This window comes from Myotis daubentonii, chromosome 8 (assembly GCF_963259705.1).
Source record: "Myotis daubentonii chromosome 8, mMyoDau2.1, whole genome shotgun sequence".
In the NCBI taxonomy this organism is placed as follows: Eukaryota; Metazoa; Chordata; class Mammalia; order Chiroptera; family Vespertilionidae; genus Myotis; species Myotis daubentonii.
In genome coordinates, this window is record NC_081847.1 from 7,441,586 (window position 1) to 7,462,113 (window position 20,528).

Here is a 20,528-nt window from a genome sequence, read left to right on the forward strand (position 1 = left end):
TCCTTAGTGCTGCTGCAAAGGCCTTGGGTCTGCTGGGTGCCGGGCCTGCGGGTTTGTGTCTCTGATACCCCCAGCAGCCCCAGCACCTTGATGGCGGGGCTTGGGGCTGCGGATCTGTGTCTTCGAACAGGGTCCCAGCAGCCCCAGCGCCGAGGTGGTGGGCCTTGGGGCTGCTGGGTGCCAAGCCTGCAGATTTATGTTTCTGATTCTGCCCCTAACATCCCCAGCACCGTGATGGCGGGGTTTGGGTCTGCTATGCTGGGGCTGCTATGTGCCTGGCCTGCGGGTTTGTGTCTCTGATCCTCCCAGCAGCCCTGGCACCGTGATGGCAGGGCTTGGGGCTGCTGGGTGCCAGGCCTGCTGGTTTGTGTCTCCGATCAAGCCCCCAGCAGCCCCAGCACCGCCTCAGCAGGGCTTGGGGCTGCTGGGTGCCGGGCTCCCCTGCGTGTTTGTGTCTCTAATCCGGCCCCCAGAAGCCCCAGCACTGCCTAAATAACTTAAGGGAAACTTTATTTAGTCTTCTTTTAAAAGCAATCTAGTTTAAAAATGAGTTGCAGTTAAGAGAGAACAAAGAACATGGTACCTAAGAGTGAGATAGACAGACAGGAGAGGCTGGGCACTGGTCAGGGGCTTACATGCCAACTGTTCTCCACCTGGGAAATGATGTAAAATCAGTTTCTTTAGTTTTCTGCTCAATGGTCTTCTCCAGCGAGTGGAGTGGCATCTGCTCGCTTCTCCTTGGGGCCTGGCTTGGTGGTCGCCTTGGGGTCTGGCTGCGCTCCAGCGGGCTCCACACAGGCCTGCCTGCTCCGCCTGGCCCTGTTCACACGTTGCTACCCCCAAGTCTTCCTTGGGCGCAGCCCCGGTCCATCACCTCCTCCTGTGTCTCGCACCGCTTCCACAGGCCGAGAAAAAGGCCCACACGGAGTTCAGGTCTGCAAGGAGCTGGTCCTCTGCTTTCAGAACCTTTGGGATCTCCACTTGCAATTGTTCCCTTCCATGACCTTCCTTCGCTACCTCCGGCATCTTCCCGGAGCACCGCATGCCTGCCCTCCAGCAGCAGGTTGTCTTTGTGTGGCTTTCAGGGCAGCCTTCAGGGCCTGGTGGCCCTTCTGCTTTGGGCGCCCGGCCTGAGGCCCACCCGGGAAAGCGGGTGGCTCCCCAGCAAATCATGCTGCACCAGGTGCACGTGCGCCCGCCCGCACCCTCCAGGCCTGCGCGGCTCCACGCTGTGCTCAGGGCCTGGGAGTTAAGCAGCAGGGTGGTCCTGAAGCGGTAGAGCTGGGCCAGCATCAGCTTCCTGTGCTGGGCAGAGATCCCGGGGGGCGGCTCAGGCCGGACCCTGGGGGAGGTCCCTGAGGGCAGCTCTCTGCTCCTCCTGGAGGGCCCTTCGGGCTCCCCAGCCAGGCAGGTGGTCCTGCCCTCCATCTCTGATGGCTGGGAGCCACTGCCAGGGCTTGGTGCGCCCCCGCAATTCCAGCGGGGCCCAGCTTCGTGAGGGGAGCCCCGAGTCCTAGTGCCGGTGGCTGTGGCAGCCAAGCAGAGTTCCGACAGGCTGCGGCTGGGGGCTGGGGGCGCCCCCTGGGTGGCGGCCCCTGCCAGCAGCTGCAGGAGGCTGGCCTCAGATTTGGACTTGAGCAGGTGGGGCAGGCGGGGCAGCAGCTGGACAGGGGTTGTGGCGGCGGAGGCGGGGTGAGGGCGGGGGTGAAGGGGCCTGTGGTAAATCTAGGGGCCCAGGCGCTGGCTCCACCACAGGGGCTGGGGTCGCAAAGTCTTGCAAGGAGGTGGGGGAGAGGGTGCTGTTGGCGGAGTCCATGGAGCAGGAGCGGCCGTCCCCGGGGCCCAGGGCCAGCAATTCGCTGGTCGGTGTGACAGATGAGGCGGTGGTACCGAGGGACATCTCATCCGACTGGGTGCTGAAGGGGCCGCCCTCAAACTTGGGAGAGGAGAGCTTCTCCCTGGGCTCCAGCACCACCACAGCCAGGGTCTCCGTGGAGTCGACCGAGGCGCAGTGCTGGGAGTCCAGGCTGTTGCTGCTTTTGTGCAGGATGGTGGTGGAGCTGGCGGCGGAAGTGCTCCTCTCCCGACCCTCCTCTTCCTCCTCATCTTCCTCCTCATCCTCCTGCTCCTCCTCCTCCTCCAGGCCCTGCAGGTGCTTCTGGCTGCCCGCATGCTCCTGCGCATGCAGCTGCTGCAACTGGTTCTGGGCATTGTAGATGGAGTCCACCCAGCCCCGGCACAGAGCCTGCCCGCTGGCCTGGATCGTGTAGGCCCCCATGGCGCTGTGGAACTCGTTCAGGTAGATGAGGAGGAAGGAGCCAGGGTCCCGCGGCTCCCGGCACGTGATCTCATCCACCAGCAGCGGTGGCCTGATGACCCGGGTACCCTCAGCCTTCTTCACTGCCTCGGTCACTGAGAGCAGGTCCGTGAAGAGGAAGCAGTACATCCATCTTGCTGTCCTTTCCCTCCTTCATCCTCAGGCTGCCCTCCAACAGCAGCTGATGTGTCCCCTCCAGGGAGGCACCAGGGATGGGCGCGGTCAGGTCCCGGTGCAGTAATCCCTTCAGGAGCTTGCTACCCTCCACCACCTTGTAGGAGTCGATGCGGCTCACCACGGCTGCCAGCTGCTGCCGCTCCTGTCGGTGCCGCATGTACGCGTTCACGTGGTGGATGAAGCGCTCCACGGAGCTGATCATGGTGATGACGGCCTCCTTGGCACATGGCTCATCTGTCTTCCTCAGCACCGACTTGAGCAGCAGCGGGTACTTGGTGAGCCGCCGGTGGGGCTTGGCGAGCATGTCTCTCAGCTTCAGCCGCTGGCACGTCACGTAGGCCCGGAAGGGGTCGTTGTCGCGCAGCAGGCTGCGCATGTACTCCATGCAGCCCTCCTCCATGCAGTACCGGATGTAGGGCTTGAAGAGGGAGCCGAACATCTTGAAGCCTTTGAGGAGGTCCCGGGCTGCAGCAGCCCCCGCGTGCGCCGCTCCTTCTCCACCATCGGCGCCATCACGCTGCCCCACAGCCCGGGGTGCAGGCGCGCCATCTCGGGGATGTTGCTGAACAGGAGCGGGGCGTGGAGGTGTTGGGACTCTCCCCAGGGCGACCCTTCATCCGGGAGTCCCTGCAGCTCCATTCACCCCCTGGCCAGCGGGGAGCGCCCTCGGTGGGTCCACTGCTCTGGGTGCTGGGGAGGAGGAGGCTGCGGAGGGCAAGGCCCTGAAGCAGGAGGAGGCCCCGGAAGGCGGGCGGCTCCCCAGCAAGTCCCACTGCACCATGCCCCCACCCGTGCCCTCCAGGCCTGCGCGGCTCCACGCTGTGCTCAGGGCCTGGGCAGCGCTCCAGGAGCGGGGCGTGGAGGTGTCAGGACTCCTCCTCAGGGCGACCCTTCACCCGGGAGTCCCCGCCACTTCATTCACCCCCTCGGCCAGCGGGGAGTGCCCTCGGTGGGGTCCGCTGCTCTGGGCACTGGGGAGGAGGAGGCAGCTGATGGTGAGGCCCTGAAGCAGGAGGAAGCCGTGGAAGGCAGGCAAGGAGCCCAGGACTCATGGCGCGCCTGCCGCCACCCCGTGTCCTGCTGGGGCCTGCACCCAGGAGTGCCATGGCTGCAGCAGGGCCACCGGCTGGGCTTGGAGGTGAGTCCTCCGCGCACAGGCCCAGCGGCCTGCCTGGTGTGGGTGGGGGTTTCGGGTCACCTTGAGGGAGGCTCCGGCCTTTCTCTGCTCCTCTCCTGGTGGAGCGGCGGGACTCCAGCGCTGTGGTCAGAGGAGCCGCCTTCCAGCCCCCAGGCCGCTTCTCAGAGTTGGAAGTTGCGCCATTGGCCTCTGCCTAGGATGGGACCTCTGCACCCCCAGGGTGCATAACACACAGGGCTCCCATCAGGCTTCACTGCTCCACCGGGAGCCTGGGGGCCATTAGGCTTCGCTCCGCCGCTTGGAGCCTACGCATGCAAATTAACCACCATCTTTCTTGGTGGTTAATTTGCATATCATGCTGATTAGCCAATGGGAGGCGTAGCGAAGGTACAGTCAATTATCCTTTTTGTCTATTATTAGATTAGATGATGTATAACAGATATTGTAAAAATTTAAGTTATGAGATTTTTATTAAGCCATGTTTTACATACTGTTACATTGGCTGGGCTGCAAAAATACTGGTTGTGGGCTGCATGTGACCCACGGCCCGTGAGTTTGACATGCTTGATTTACACCATGGAATGCTCTGCAGCAGTAAGAATGAAGAATCTCTTACCCTTTGAGACAATATGGAGGGACCTGGAGAGTATCATGCTGAGTGAAATAAGTCAGTCAGAGAAAGACAAGTATCACATGATCTCACTCATATGTGAAATCTAAGTAACAAAATAAACTGATGAACAGAGTGGATCCAGAGACATGGAAGCATGGAGCAGAGTTCAGAATCTCGGTGGGGAAGGGCAGGAGGGTGGAATATTATAAGCCAAAGTCCTTGTATGCATATATGTATGGCCCATGGACACAGACAAAGGGGTGGTGAAGGTCTCAGGCGAGGGGTGGGGGCGGGCTGGATGGGGCCAATGGGGGGAAAAGGGGACATATGTAATACTTTCAACAATAAAGAATTATTAAAAAATAAAAATATCCTGGACTGTTTGGCTCAGTGGATAGAGTGTCAGCCTGCTGACTGAAGGGCCTCAGGTTTGATTCCAGGTCAGGGCACATGCCCAGGTTATGGGTTTGATCCTCAGTAGGGGATGTGCAGGAGGCAGCCAATCAATGATTCTCTCTCATCATTGATGTTTCTATCTCTCTTTCCCTCTCCCTTCCTCTTAGAATCAATAAAAATATTTTTAAAAAATAAATTTAAAAATAAATAAAAACAGCTTTATCGAGATATAATGCACATGTCCCAAAACTCACCCTTTTAAATTATACAAATCAATGGTTTTTATTATATTCACTAAGATGTGCAACCATTATCACAATCTTAATTTAGAACATTTTTGTCCCCCAAGAAGTAACCTTGTACCTGTTAGCAGTCACGTCTCATCCTCTCTTTACCACAGCCCCCTTCAACCACTGATCTGCTTTCTGTCTTTATAGAATTTCCTATTGTGGACAATTCATGCCAATGAAATCATATGACATGTGACGTTTTGTGACTGACTTCTTTCACTTAGCATCATGTTTTCAAGGTTCATCCACATTGTAATATGTATCCATGTTTAGTTCCTTTTTATGGTCAAGTAATAGTCTACTGTATGGATATACCACATTTTATTTATCCATTCATTAGTTGATGTATACTTAGGTTGTTTCCACTTTCATGAATAATGCTGCTGTGAACATACATATACTGATTTTTTTCGTGGATATTTGTTTTTATATTCCTTGAGTATGTACTTGGTAGTGAATCTGGGTCATGTGTGGTAGCTCTGTGTTTAGTGTTTTGCAGGAGACAATACTCTTTAAGATGTGTTGATGATGTCATTTTGTCTGCCCTGTCATTTTCCTTTTTTCCTCTTTCATCTCCCCCACTCTCCCTTCCCTATCCTCTGCCCAGAGTGCAAATCAGAACTTTGCCACTTCCCAGTTGTGTGATCTCGAGTAAGCAATTTGCACATTGCCAAGCCTTCATTCTTCCCCCTAAGGTGAGGAGAAAAATGAGGTGAAATTATTTTTGTAAAGTGCTTCCTTAAGTGTATGGCAGTCAGTCAGTTGATGCTGTATTATTGCTGGTTGTATCTGTGAGTCTGTGTTGTAATACCCTTTTGATATAAGGATTATATATTGATAGGTGTGTAGACCAATTGCAAACAGTGTTGTGATGAAGATTCCTTACTTGTTTCCTCGGTAGGACAGAGGGCATGGACATCTTCACTTTGCTAGACTTTGCCAAAGGAATCTCTAAAGTGATTGCAGTGATATGTGCTCCCAAGAAAGTCCCTGTCACACCCACCCTTGTCAACCCTTGATAATGTCAGTGTTTTTTACTTTTTTGCCTATCTGAGGGTGTAAAAGGTGTCATCTTATGGTTCTGATTTGGGAGCCAGGCACTTTACCTGGATTATTTCATTTAGTTCAAACAGACACCCTTTGAGATAGTCCTAATATTCTCCCTGTGCTACAGATGAAGAATCTGGCTTTGAGAGGTAAAGGGGTGGGCCCATTGGATATGAACTTGGGCCATCTGGCTCCATGCGTGAGCTCTCAGTCTTAGCTTTACTCTGCCTCCCATGGAGCCTGGGGCTGGCAGATAAACATGAGAAAGACCTCAGGGTGACTGTTTAAGACCATTAAGAAATTTAAGAAACATGTTCATCCTTTCATTCAACAAATATTTATTGAACATCTACTCTATGCCAGGCTCTACAAACAAAATAAAGTCCCTGTCCCTGGGGCTTATAGTCCAGCAGGGGAGACAGTCTTTATTTAATCTGTAATCACACATAAACACTATGAAGAAAAATAAAGCAGGTTAAGGGGCTGGACAGCGATGGGGGCGATGTTTCTGTTGGATGGTCAGTGGAGGCTACTCAAGGACAGGGCATTTGTAAGGAGACCTAAATGAAGCAAGGGGGTGATTCAAGAGGCCACTTGCAGCCAGAGCTTTCTTGGAGGAGGGAACAGCATGTACAAGGCTTTGAGGGGGAGCCTGATTGGAATGTTTGTGGAACAAGGAAGCTGCGGTGAGCAGAATTCTAAAGCTGACCCCCCAAATCCTCACTCTTTGGTTATTCCCAGTTATGAATCTAGGTGCTTCTGTAAAGGGACTCTGAATTTGTAATTCAAGTCCCCAGTCCGTTAACCTTAAGATGCAAAAAAGAGGCAGGTGTGCCTAACCTAATTAGGTAAGCCTTTTAAGATCAGGGAGTTCTCTCTGGTTGTAATCATGAGAAATATTTGATGTGCCATTGCTGGTTAGAGATAACAAAGGGAGCCATGTGACAAAGTGGCCTGGAGGAGCTGAGAGATGCTTCCCCCCCATCCCCCTGCCACCTGTTGGGCTGAAAGCCACCAAGGAAATGGGGACTACAGTCGTATAACCACAAGGAACTGAATTCTAACCAATACAGAAATGAGCTCAGAAGAGAGCCCTCAGCTCCAGATAAAAGCACAGCTGGCTAATACCTTGATTCCAGCCTAAGATACAGCCATGCTGCGCTGGACTTCCAACCTACAGAACTGTGAGCTAATAAATAGGTGCCATTCTTAACTGCTACATTGAATAATTTATTGATACAGAGGCCATGTGGCTAGAACAGAGGATAAAAGAGGGAAAAAGTGCAAATGAGGCCTAAGAGGTAATGAACCAGATCCTACAGGCCATGTAGGCTGTGGGGAAGACTTGGCATTTATGGAGAGGGACACAAAACCATCATAAGCATGTGACTCTCAGACCTTCTTGCCCTCTGCTCTCACACTTGCCTTCTCTCGTTCTCCATCCTGCCCAGTGTTCATTCTGCCACCACACCCCACTTCCTCCTATTGATCTGCTGATGTGTGCATGTGAATTCGTTAGAACCCTGTTGATTGTGAGTGATAGGAAACCACAGAAACTATTTGATTCCCAAATCCATGGACTTCAGGCTTGGCTGGATCTAGGAGCTCAATTATTACTTTCAGAAATCTGTATCTTTCTATCCATCCACGTTGCTTTCTTTTGTGTTGTTTTATTCTCAGGCAGGCTCCCTCCAATGGTGGCTAAGATGATCACCAACAGTGTGAGCTCACATCCTGCCATCTTAGCAATATGAACAGGGAGACCTCACTTTTTCTAAAAGTTCCCCTCAAAGTCATGGGATGACCCACATTGGTCCACCTTGGATCATATGACTGCTGCTGAGCCAATTGTAAAGGCCAGAGGAAGTAGAGGAAATTCAGTGGTCAGGGCTCAGCAATGGACCTGTTCCTGGCTGTGGGTGCAGGGTGGGGGCTGGAAGCAGGGGGCTTCAGGCCTACCTTGAAATTCCCTGGACTGAGAAAAGGGAGGGATGGACCTTTGGGGCTCATTAGGGGGTCACTAGGGTGCTGTGAGCAGCAAAAGAGGGAACAGATGCTGGTGGGGCAAATGGGTACTATGGGTGCCATGGGTGCCTGCAGCAAAGTTACAGCCTCTGCCTGGAGATTCCAGAGCCTGACACTCTTCTGCTCAGACCATCGGGCCCTCATGTTGCCCTCATCGTCTCTGCATCCTATTAGATCTTGGCGCTGGCAGTGGGAGTTGTGGAAATACCGCAGAACACTGCCTCTTCCCTGGTTGTTTACTGGAGAAATAAATAGAGAGACTCAGCTGAACAGATGCTTGCATCAGCAGAACAGTCCTGGGAGGCTCATGCAAGAGTCATCTTCATAAACAGACAGACACCGACAAGAGCAGCTTGCAAAGTCTCTCCAAGGCCCAAACAAACGAAGACCTGCAGCCAAACTTGAGGCCAGCTGGAAGGTCCCTAGCCAGGGAGGAGGAGCACCCTGGGGTGGGGGAGGGTTGAACAGGATGCTCAGCCCCTTGCCCGTGTGGAGGGTGGGGTGGGCACCCTTGCTGCACCTTCTCCTTGGTACTTTTTAAAGGCAGTATTAGACACAGGAATGGGAGGGAGGACAGATGTGCTGGTTGGTTTGGGACCATCCCCTCCCCACACACTTATAATCATTGTGCTTGTCCTTACAATGGCCTGCAAGGACATTATAAGTCTCCCTCTTCCCTCCAGCAAACACCTCTAACTCCATCTCCTGATACCCTCCTGCTGGGGGAGCTGCTCCAGCCACTCGGCCTTCTTGCTGTTGCTGAAATACACCTGCCCAGGGTCTTTGCACCATTCATTTTCTCTGCCTGCATACTCTTCCCACACATTGTCCTGTGGCTTGCTCCCCCGTTTCCTTGGCACTTCTGAGACAAAGGACTTTGGTGTCAGGCTCAATTATGCTGCAGTAACAAACAGCCCCAGCTCTCCATGTCTGGGCACAACGAAGGTTCATCTCTCCTTCATGCTACACACATAATGTCATCAATGGGAGGCTCTGATGGTCACTCAGAGGCCCAGGCTGACCGAGGCTCCATCTCTATCTGTGTTCTCATGGTTGCGGTTGCGGTGGCAGTGGCCGTAGGAAGGGATGTGGTGAATTACTTAGTGGCAGTGGCTACACTCAGAAGTGCCACCTATCACTTACATTCACATTTTGTCAGCCAAAAGTTGCATAAGTGGGAGTTGTCCCATAGTCCCTGTGTGGAGGTAGCAGCAAATGAAGCAGTATTTTCTCTATCCCATGCACTGTTTTCTTCTAACGACCTTTAAAACCATGCACACCTGCTCTGGGACTGTTTTGTTAATCCTGCCTGTAGAGGTGGTGCTGGAGGCTGGACAACCTCTTGAACTGAATTATTTCATTACCATTTAGCATCCCTGCCGGGTCCCAGGACTCAGGTTTATTCACCAGTGCCTGCTTTCCTATTGAGCAAGTGTGTTTCGTTAGGAAACACTACCATCAATTCAGACCTTCTCAGTTAACTCATTAGCATGTTGTCCAGACAAGGTAAATTCAGGAAAATAAATGGTAGGGAGGCAGACTGTGGGTCTGGAGTCATTCCAGGTCTGCCACCTATGATGTTGGTATATTCTTCCTTCTTCTGTGCCTTCATTTGTTCCTTGTAAAGGATGGGTTAGCATTTTAGAAGATGCTATCGACTGCCTCCCTCCCCCAGTTCTCCTTGCTGGCAAAGCCCAACTCCCACCATGGAAGATGAACCCTCCAGCTAGCTCCTTTCTAGGGAACCATGGGGCTCAGTGGAGGGCTTATGCCTCAGTCCTGGTAGGCGACACCTGCAGGCCTTTGTGCCATCAGCTTAAGGAAAAGGCATCCCTCCCTAATGAAGAGAGCAGGACAGGAGTGCACACTGCCCACAAGGATGTTGTCACATCTGCAGGACGCCGGGAGCTGCAGCAGTGTCTGTGATCATGAGGGGACAGGCTAGCCTGCAGCAGCTGGGGAGCAAGAAGATGGAAAGGGCCTGGGTCCTTGAAGAGGTCACAGGGACACTGATCCCAATGGGGACCGCCTACTAGTAGACATGGGATTTGGGTAGAAAAAGCCACTTTCCTCATGGTTCAATCCACTTTTAATTGACTGCCCTGTGATCTGCTATCAGACATACGTATTCTGACACAATAGTAGTCCCTGTTTCATAGGTTTGCTGTGAGAAATACGATAACAATGTCAAGCCCTTGGCACAGAACCTAGTACCTACAAGCACTTGATAAATGTCTGCCCTCTGACTCCTAGAACATGGAAGCTCTTCAACACAGCAACTGCAGTAAGGCTCTCGGTAATGAGAGGCGCTCGCCGAGCACATACTCCATCTGAGGTTCTGGTTGGTATTCGGTGCCTGCTGTCTCACTGAGTCCTCGTAAAGGTCATTGGAGGTTGGGGCTCTTATTATCTCCATTTTATGTAGCAGGAAACTGAGGTTCAAGAGGTTACAGAACTTCCCCAGGTTCCCCGGCAAGAAAGTGATGGACTTGGGACTTGGATGCAGGCCTGTCTCCCAAGCTGCAGGCCTTCTCCCCTGCTCAAGACCACTGCTCCTGGGACAGGAACCCTACCTACCATTGCACGTCCCAGCTGGAAGCACTTAGGTTCGATCAGCAAACCCTGTAGAGTGATGCTACCCTCTGCCCCTGGTGATCCCGGCTCAGGGCCCTCATGTTGTCTCCTCCCTCTGTCGTGGTTGGTCCTGATCCGCTCCCCAGGAAAGCAGGGAAGAGCCAACACCCCTGGCTCAGATGCCTCACAACTGAAATGAGAAAGTCCTTGTCAGGATGGATTTCTTCTGGGGATGGCCAGGCCAGCCATGCGCCAGCTGCTGAGGCCGAGGACAGGTGTGATCATCAGGGCCTCGGCCATGACAGCTGACACTTCTTTGGTTCCCTGGCTTGGGGGCCTGTTGTTTGCCTACCAAATCTGAGTTGATTGGGGGAGTTTTGATAATTTTTATAACTTTGGGCTTCCCTCCCACGTTTCTGTCACCCCCTTCTTCAGAGGCCCACGTCAGTGCAAGCCCTCCATTGCTGGGACTTCACATGGTGTAGCCCCTGCCCTCTGTGGGGGTCTTCTCATCCGGCCAGCCCACAGGCGAGGTGCTGGTCAGGTGGAGGTGGCCCTGCTGGCCTTTGCTATCCTGCTTGGCCATCGCCCTACTTAACAGAATTCCACAGATTGTGGGAAACCCTGGGCCAGAAATTGCTGTTCTGTTTGCTTGTAAATGCGATCGCTGGCGCTCTCTTCAGATTTCCTTGGCCAACCTCAACCTGGACACTGCAGCTGATTCCCTCGGAGTGCTAGAACTGGACACTAATGAAGTCACCACCGAGCTCCCTGGGGGCTTCAGAGAAGGGAGGGAAGCTGGGAGGCCGCAGCTGAGTTCCGTCAGCCTGCACATCACGCCCCCGGCAGGACACGGCTCGTGCGCCTGACTCAGTGTCAGGAGATGATTGCACACAGATCTGTCTTCTTGTCCTTCTCACCCAGTTGTCTGCAACTCTGAAATACCCACCCTCCTTCCCATGATTTGCAACCAGGGAAGCTGTCCATATTGTCATGTGCTTGTAAATTCCTATCTCAATTGGCTTCTCACTCTGTGTCCAGTGGCTGCAACTGGGGGGACAGCATCTCCATTTTGACCCCATTGAACATTCCATCTTGGGGTTCTAGATTCTTACGTGCCGGTCGCAGATGAATCACGCTGGGTTTTAGATTTGTGCTGATCTTTTTGCCACTCACCCAAGAATAGGCTTCAAGAGGCCTCCTCCCAGGTCCGCTAAAGGGGCAGGTCAGGTGCGTGTGGGACAGTCTCTGCTGGGGGCCTGGTTCCTGTCTTCACACTGTGCCTTAGGCTCTGGAAGCCAGTGTGAGGGGTGTGGTAGAATGTCCCTACCCCCTGGACTATCCTCATCAACCATCTCCCTATTGCCATTTCAGAACCCCTATTATAACTTTTACTGCTGCTATTTAATAGGACCAAGGTGTAAGAAAGGTACAAATATATTCCCTTTGGGACTTTTCTCACTGCCCCTCCCATTCTAAAAATTCCACATTTTAAAACAAACTATAAATCATTTCAGCTCTTGTTCATCTCTCTTGCCTTGGGCAACTTTCTTTTTCTTCATATCACCCTCTAATATTATATCCGCTGCGGTATCTGACCCTCAGTTTGCTGCCTGTCTCCCCGACTGGAAGCACCAGGAGGACAGAGGCCTTGCAGCTCTTTTGGCTGCTTCATTCCCAGTGTCTGGTATAGTACCCTGGGCATTGTAGGAACTCAGCCAGTATTTGACCAGCTGCATACATTTATTAAATAGTAATTAGGGGATGTCCCATGATGTGTGTGGTGTACCGTGCGGGACACAAATACTGATTAAGTGCTACAGTTTATGGACTGCTGTGTCCGGTGTGTGTTCCAACTCAATTATTGAGTTGAACTGCGGGGCATGTGGTCAGAAAGCTGGGCTCCCCTGGCCAACCACCTGGGTTCAATTCTGTCCCTGGCACTTGTTAGGTCTGTGATCTTGGGCAGATTCCTCAGCCCTTCTGTGTCGATTTCCTCATCTGTAAAACGGGGTAATAGGTAATAGTAGCACCTGCAGCACCTGTCATTGCGATGTCACCCAGATTGAATGAGGCACTGATGTGCCACATGACAAGGATGCAGGCCCAGCAAAGGCAGCATTACCAATCTTGACAGCAGCCCTCCTAAGCAGGAACCTTAGGGTCCCCACTTATCTGATTAGGAAACTGAGCAAGCTTGTAAGCAGACAGCCAAACAAGACCCTCCCTTGCCCTCAAGGAGTTTGCAGTTTAATATGGGGGAGGAGACAGCTGCACAGGTAACTGCCAAGCATTGCATTGCACTTAAAAAAAAGTTCCCTACTGGCAACCTGCTTCATTTCCACCACTCAGATCCTATTCCTTACAGAAGGAGTGGTTCCAAAGCCTACACCCAGCTCCTAAAACTGTATTTCCTGACTTCCAGAATGCCTTGGACTGACTTCCATGTCCTTCCAAGAAAATTCCCAGTTATGCAAGGACATGAGCTGGGGCGTGACCGCAGTGTCATGTGGTGGTAAGCGTTTTACACAACTAGCAGGAAATTTGAAAAGTGCCTGGGAATGGAAAAAGCTGTCATAATGCACATCCTAACCCAGTAGCATCCCCAGTGGTGGTTTAGGGCGAGTTTGCTATTCCGTTCATTCCCAGGCTACATTCAGTTATGAAGTTCCCTGGCTTCCTCCACCTACTACCCATTCATTGACCGAGTTCGATTTCTTCTTTTTTAAACAAAATATTTTTATTGATTTCAGAGAGGGAGAGTGATAGAAACATCAGTGATGAGAGAATCATTGATTGGCTGCCTCCTGCACACCCACACTGGGGATTGAGTCTGCAACCCGGGCATATGCCCTGACTGGGAATTGAACCATGACCTCCCCCTGGTTCATAGGTCGACGTTCAACCACTGAACCATGCTGGCCTGGCAAGGTCCATTTCTGCTTTAAGAGTGCTGAGCCCAGAACGGAGAAGACAGCATAGTTTCTGTGTGCCTCTATTCCTTAGGCTGTGATGAAATGTCCCCTGCAAGAGGAGGCTGCTACCGCCTCACCTAAGAGAAGCTCCACGCCCTGCGTAGCAAGCTGAAACCTGCCTTAGACTCGGCCCATGAGGGGTAGTAATCACCTAGCCCTGGCCTTTGAGTTGCCGATGGTGGTATTTATATTCTTAAAACCTGGCTGCGCAGGCGGGCGTCTCACTGGGGTAGGCCTCATTTGATCTTGGTCACATTCTGTTGGTCAGAAGCAAGTCATAGGCCAGCCCACACTCTAGGAGAAGAAATCACACACAGGTGTGACTATCAGAAGCTGGGCATCCTTGGGGGCATCCAGAGCCAGCCATCCACACCCCAGCATTTAAGACTTAGGTTAAACAAAAGGATGAGTTTCTTGGTTAAGTATTGTTAAACTTGGGAACCAGGAGGCACAAGGCTCTAGGAGGAGTTTTAGAAACAAAAGGTTTTCATGCATCCTGTTGCTCCCCTGAGCGGGGACTGTCTGCTGAGGGCTCTCAAGGTCTTCCCCAGCCCTGTGCACCCTGTGGATCTCACACAAACAAATGGCCAGATATTTCTTCAGCAAAACGGGTTTATTTGGGAAAAACAAAGAATTGCAATTCAGAACATTTGATCTAATGGTGAACCAAGTGCAAATCCAGAGAAACAAAGGAGAGAAAACTTATTAAGGAGAAGAGGAAGTTGGGAGAGCTGTGATTAAGAGTTGTTCCTGCCCTGCTGGTTAGAGGTTAGAGCGTTGGCCTGGCACTAAAGGGTCTCAGGTTCTATTCTCAGTCAAGGGCACATACCTGGGTTGCAGGGCCCATCCCCAGCCCAGGTCAGATCGTGTGCAGGAGGCAACCAAGCCATGTGTCTCTCTTGCATCAATGTCTCTCTCTCTCTCTCTCTCTCTCTCTCTCTCTCTCTCTCTCTCTTTCTCCCTCTCCATCCTCCTCCCCCTCCCTCCCTTCGACTCTCTAAAAATCAATGGAAAAAATATCCTTGGGTGGACTCCCTCATTAACATAGGGTGTGAGAGCTCCCCCTATAGGCCTTCCCAACTCTAAGGAAAATGAGATTTCTGTCTGCTGATCTTCACATCCCAAATGAACATTGTCAGGCTGATACAAATCCAGGACAAGGTGACCTATGTCAGAGTCTCCACTGTGGCACCTCTCTCCTCTCAACCTCCAGTGAAATGCAAAGAATTTACTAATTGTTCTCTATCAGCACAACAATTGATTTTCCTCACATGAAAGTCTGAATCTGGCTTAGTTGGCAGATGGCATTTTTTTCATTTTCATTTCATGTGCTCTTTTGAGTCACAAGATAAAAAATAGACTTTATGAGAGAAACCAAGATGGCAGCATAGGTTAACACCGGAGATTGCTGCCTCGAACAACCACTTCAAAAAACAACTAAAAGAACAGACATCATCCAGAACCACAGGAAGGCTGGCTGAGTGGAAATTCTACAACTAGGAGGAAAGAGAATATCATACCCAGACCCAGAGGAGGCGCAGTGCTGAAGTGAAATACTCAGGTGCGGAGTGCACGCAGAGCGGGCTGGAGGTGGAGGGCGCGGTTGATGTTTTCAATCAGGAGGGAGTTTCAGACTCTGAGCTCCAGATCCAGGCGAGTCTCTGGGGACCCAGACTCAAACGGGAGAAGCGGGACTGTCTGGCTTTGGTCGGAATTCGAAGGCAGCTTTCTCTCCGAGGTTTGCAGCAGTTGCTGGGACTCTGAGAGGCAGAGCCCCTAGGGACGGAACTGAGAGCAGCCATAACTGCTCGCTCCGCCCGCCCTGTAGATCCCCTGGGACCCGTCCCGCCCAAGCCCTGCGCAGAGCCATTTGCCGGATAGCCTCAGGCAAACGCTAGATTAGCACCGCCCTAGAGATCCAACACAGAAGCTCTCCCACTGCAGACACAGCTGACTCTCATAGCCAGTTAGCCTGGAGGTCAAATCACCCCCGGTATTGCTGACAACAATCAAGGCCTAACTACAACAAGACTGTGCACAAAGACCACTAGGGGGTGCACCAAGAAAGCATAAAAAATGCGGAGACAAAGAAACAGGACAAAACTGTTAATGGAGGATATTGAGTTCAGAACCACACTTTTAAGGTCTCTTAAGAACTGTCTAGAAGCCGCCGATAAATGTGGTGAGATCCTCAAGAAATCTAATGAGACCCTCAATGTTATGATAAAGAACCAACTAGAAATTAAGCATACACGGACTGAAATAACGAATACTATACAGACTCCCAACAGCAGACCAAAGGAGCGCAAGAATCAAGGCAAAGATTTGAAATGCGAAGAAGCAAAAAACACCCAACCAGAAAAGCAAAATGAAAAAAGAATCCAAAAATACGAAGATAGTGTAAGGAGCCTCTGGGACAGCTTCAAGCGTACCAACATCAGAATTATAGGGGTGCCAGAAGATGAGAGAGAGCAAGATATTGAAAACCTATTTGAAGAAATAATGACAGAAAACCTCCCCCACCTGGTGAAAGAAATAGACTTACAGGTCCAGGAAGCGCAGAGAACCCCAAACAAAAGGAATCCAAAGAGGACCACACCAAGACACATCATAATTAAAATGCCAAAAGCAAAAGACAAAGAGAGAATCTTAAAAGCAGCAAGAGAAATAAACTCAGTTACCTACAAGGGAATACCCATACGACTGTCAGCTGATTTCTCAACAGAAACTTTGCAGGCCAGAAGGGAATGGCAAGAAATATTCAAAGTGATGAATACCAAGAACCTACAACCAAGATTACTTTATCCAGCAAAGCTATCATTCAGAACTGAAGGTCAGATAAAGAGCTTCACAGATAAGGAAAAGCTAAAGGAGTTCATCACCACCAAACCAATATTATATGAAATGCTGAAAGGTATCCTTTAAGAAGAGGAAGAAGAAGAAAAAGGTAAAGATACAAATTATGAACAACAAACATGCATCTATCAACAAGTGAATCTAAGAATCAAGTGAATAAATAATCTGGTGATCATAATAGAATCAGGGACATAGAAAGGGAATGGACTGACTATTCTTGGTGGGGAAAGGGGTGTGGGAGATGCGGGAAGAGACTGGACAAAAATCGTGCACCTATGGATGAGGACAGTGGGTAGGGAGTGAGGGCGGAGGGTGGGGTGGGAACTGGGAGGAGGGGAGTTATGGGGGGGAAAAAGAGGAACAAATGTAATAATCTGAACAATAAAGATTTAATTAAAAAAAATTTTTTGTATAGATTTAATACAAATTAAATTATTAGCCTATGTTGGGGAAAAAAATAGACTTTATGATTAGTTAGCTCAGTGGTCGGCAAACCATGGCTCGTGAGCCACATGCGGCTCTTTGGCCCCTTGAGTGTGGCTCTTCCACAAAATACCACGTGCGGGCGCGCATGTACAGTACAGTGCGATTGAAACTTCGTGGCCCATGCGCAGAAGTCGGTTTTCGGCCTGGGCGAGTCTATTTTGAAGAAGTGGTGTTGGAAGAAGTGGGAGGTGTAGGTCAGTCAGTTGGGCGAAGGGAGACGCGGCATGGGGGAGGCACGCGCGATTCATGCACGAGTTGAGGATGGGAGAGTTGGAAGGGGTCAACCTCAGCAAACATACCTCAATCAGATTGAGGACGTTTTTAGCAAAGGCCAGCTTAGGAGTACCCTAATTAAGTTAATAACAATGTACCTACCTATATAGTTTAAGTTTAAAAAATTTGGCTCTCAAAAGAAATTTCAATCGTTGTACTGTTGATATTTGGCTCTGTTGACTAATGAGTTTGCCGACCACTGAGTTAGCTTATTAAGAGATGTCAGCATGAGTAATTACGGGAACACTCCGTAAGAGGCTGCTTCATAAGAAAGTCTAAACTCTTTCTTTTATTATGAAAATTTTCAGATATAGGAGACTGGAAAAATTGTACAGAGAACACCCATATCCCCATGGCCTAGGTTCTATAGTTAGCATTTTTCTAAACTTTGCTTTTGTCATATCTATCTTTCCATCATTCTCTCCACCCATCACTCCATGTAATTTTTTTGGAATTATTTCAAAGTAATTTGCAGACATTAACATAAGGAAGTCCAAGTTTAAATGTTATTGTAAGAAGTTTTAGATAAATGCTGAAATTTACTAGGGTAGTAGATCAAGGTTCTATAGGATTAGTGTGGAGAGTTATATCATTCACTCATTTACATTTTCTTAAATCCTCACTTGAGGATATGCTTATTGCTTTTAGAGAGAGAGGAAAGGAGAGAGAGAGAGAGACAGAGAGAAAGAAACATTGATGTGAGAGGGAAACATTGATTGGTTGCCTCCCATACACTCCCCAACTGGGAATCCAACCTGAAATCTAGGTATGTGCCCTGACTGGGGGTCGAACCTGAAACCTTCTCATGTATAGGATGATGCTCCAACCAACTGAGCTACCCCCCCCCTCCCCAGGGCTCCCTCACTTACATTTTTGTAAATGTGTTGTCATTGTCTTCTAGGACAAGTCTATATCCCAACTCGTTCAACAGCACATCTACCAGACTTTAGACACAGGAGTTGAAAGCACATGACAAAAATTGTCATTCACATTCATCGGTTCACTCGTTCACTCCTTTAGAAATACTGGCAGAGATGTGGTTCCCTTCAGGTGCCAGGCACTGTTTGAAGTACCAGCAGGCATCCCCGGACTTGAGCAGTTGAACAGTGTGTCGTATGCAGAAGATGCTTGATAAATACAGGGTGTCCCCCCAAAATGTATGTACACTTTGAATAAGTATTAACTTCAGTGGGTTAAATCTGAAAAGAAAGAAACATCAATTGAGCTATCAGATATGAAAGTGTGTATTCATTTTTTTGGGACGCCCTGTATTTTTTGGGCAAAATGAATCTCCGAAGAACTTGCATCAGTGACATGCTTGGATGTCAGTTGGTTTATTTATTGTTTTGTGTTGTGATGGTTTCAAAATATAATGAGTAGAAACTCCAGCTTTCACAATTTGTAAAAAGGCTAACTTGTACAAAAAGATGTACACGTTACAAATTTGTAAATTCTGCCATTTACCATTTGCATGATTTGGATAAATTATTTAAATTTCTGAGCCTCAGGTTCTTCACTTATACTGTAAAGAGGGAATAATAACGTAATCCACAGGCTTGTTCAGGAGATAAAGCGAGCCTTATGAAGTGCTTTGCACACAGGCCTGCCTATAGACAGCCTGTGATAACACTCGCTTTAAATATACCTTATAGCCTGGACAGCTCTGTGCCATCTCATGAGTTCTGAATGGCCTGGAGAGAAAGTGTGTCCGAGGGAGAGGAAGGAAAGGAAGATTAGGACCCCTTTCACCTTCTGTCCCTGTCTGCTCTTTCCTCTCTCACCTTGAAGCAGCCCTATCACAAGGTAGAAGAGCCTTGTTAGCTCAGAGCCCAACTCTCCCTGGTCTGAGCAGCCAGTAGGCCTTTCTAGGTGGCCAGTGGGCTGACACAGGCACTGCAGGTCTTATTCCTTGCCTGCCTGCCCCTCTGAATAGCAAAGCATATCCTAGCCCGGTGCACAGATCACCTACGTCAAAGTCACACTCGATGCACCAAGGTTCCTTTTGCAGAGTTCTGTGACAGCCCTTTCCAGGTCACTGCAGTGGAATTTGACCCTGGAGCCAGGCTCCCTCCTTTCAGAGTCAGACTATTACACGGGTCATTCACCCCCTCTGAGCGGCTCAGTCTGTGCTGTCCTCTGAGGAATGCAGTTACGGCTGCTCTCAGGTCAACGTGTCTTTATTATTATATTGTTCTTTTTAGATTACAGAAATCCCATATTCTCATTGGAAAAATATTAAAACATAAATGTAAAAAGAAAATCCCTTTTCCCAGAAATGAGTAGTTTGTGAAAATACCTTTAGAATTTTTTTGGCATATCCTGACAGTATTTTTTTAAATAAAAATGGAATAACTTTATGTATATTGTTTAATCTATTTTTTTTTAACTTTAGGCACATCTTAAACATGATTTCAAATCAAGTCATTCTGTTTTAACACCTGCAGAGTCTGTTTATAGTACATTTCTCCTCTCCTGTGGGTAGATACCCAGGTGGTTTCTAATTCTTTGTTATTACACGTACTTGTGCATATATTGCATGGCACTTGAGGAATCATAAATTAACATTGGAATTAGAAAAGTAGAATCACTGGGTCAAATAATAGATATGATATTAACCAAGCACTTACCAGGCCCTAGGCATTGTCTAAAGTGCTTTCCGCTTATTACTTAATGTAATCCTAACAGCAATCTCTGGAACAGACAGTTATTCTGTTTACAGGTGTGGAAACTGAGGCACAGAGATGCAGTAATTGAGGTCACACAGCTGGTAAAAAGTGTGTTTTAAATTTGGAGTCATATTCCATTATTGACCTCTAGTAAGATGGGATCCACGTGCTCCTGCCCACGAGCCCCGTCTCTCTTCTCTCCAGCAGCAGGGCCCCGAGGACCAGAGCTCTCGGCCTCGGAGCCCTCACCTATTGTAATCTTTACAACCACCGCAAGGCAGGAGCTCCTACTGCCCACTTTACTGATGGGGAAAACCAAGGCCCCATAGAGGTTAAATGCTGGTTCAGGGGGATTTGGGATTTTGACATCTGTTTAATTTTCAAATGAAAGAAAATTTACATGGAAATGGTCTTAAGAATTCCATGGCCACCCAAGGGGTTCCTGGGCTGCTCAGGTGACCTTCTCCCCAGTCATTTCCTGCATATGTCGATGGTTGATTTGGTGTCATCAGTGGATGGCAGTGATAGTGCCATTGGAGGTCCGGGGGTAGGGGTAGGGGTGACTGGGATGATCTGGGCACAGTGTTCAGCAGAGTTCCTCCTCAGGGTGAGGCTTTGATGTCCCGTAGCAGGAAGGGGGTGGGGGCAGAGAATGCTGCAAAGGTGAAGAAGCAAGATGGGAGTGACCCTTCCCC

General features: G+C 49.8%; 1 protein-coding gene and 1 long non-coding RNA gene across 2 annotated transcripts in view; one reads left to right on the forward strand and one right to left on the reverse strand.

Moving 5' to 3' along the window:
* Positions 1 to 870: 870 nt before the first annotated feature.
* LOC132240132 (pleckstrin homology domain-containing family G member 5-like) lies at positions 871 to 3,133 on the reverse strand. Its single transcript, XM_059707490.1, is given in 4 exon segments — positions 871 to 1,674; positions 1,676 to 2,444; positions 2,446 to 2,956; positions 2,959 to 3,133. Coding segments are annotated over 4 exon segments (2,259 nt in total).
* Positions 3,134 to 17,295: 14,162 nt separating this feature from the next.
* LOC132239216 (uncharacterized) overlaps positions 17,296 to 20,528 on the forward strand; it is a 106,082-nt gene continuing 102,849 nt past the window's right edge. The window contains exon 1 of the long non-coding RNA XR_009454003.1: positions 17,296 to 17,370. This is a non-coding gene — a long non-coding RNA (uncharacterized LOC132239216). The remainder of the gene's footprint in view (positions 17,371 to 20,528) is intronic.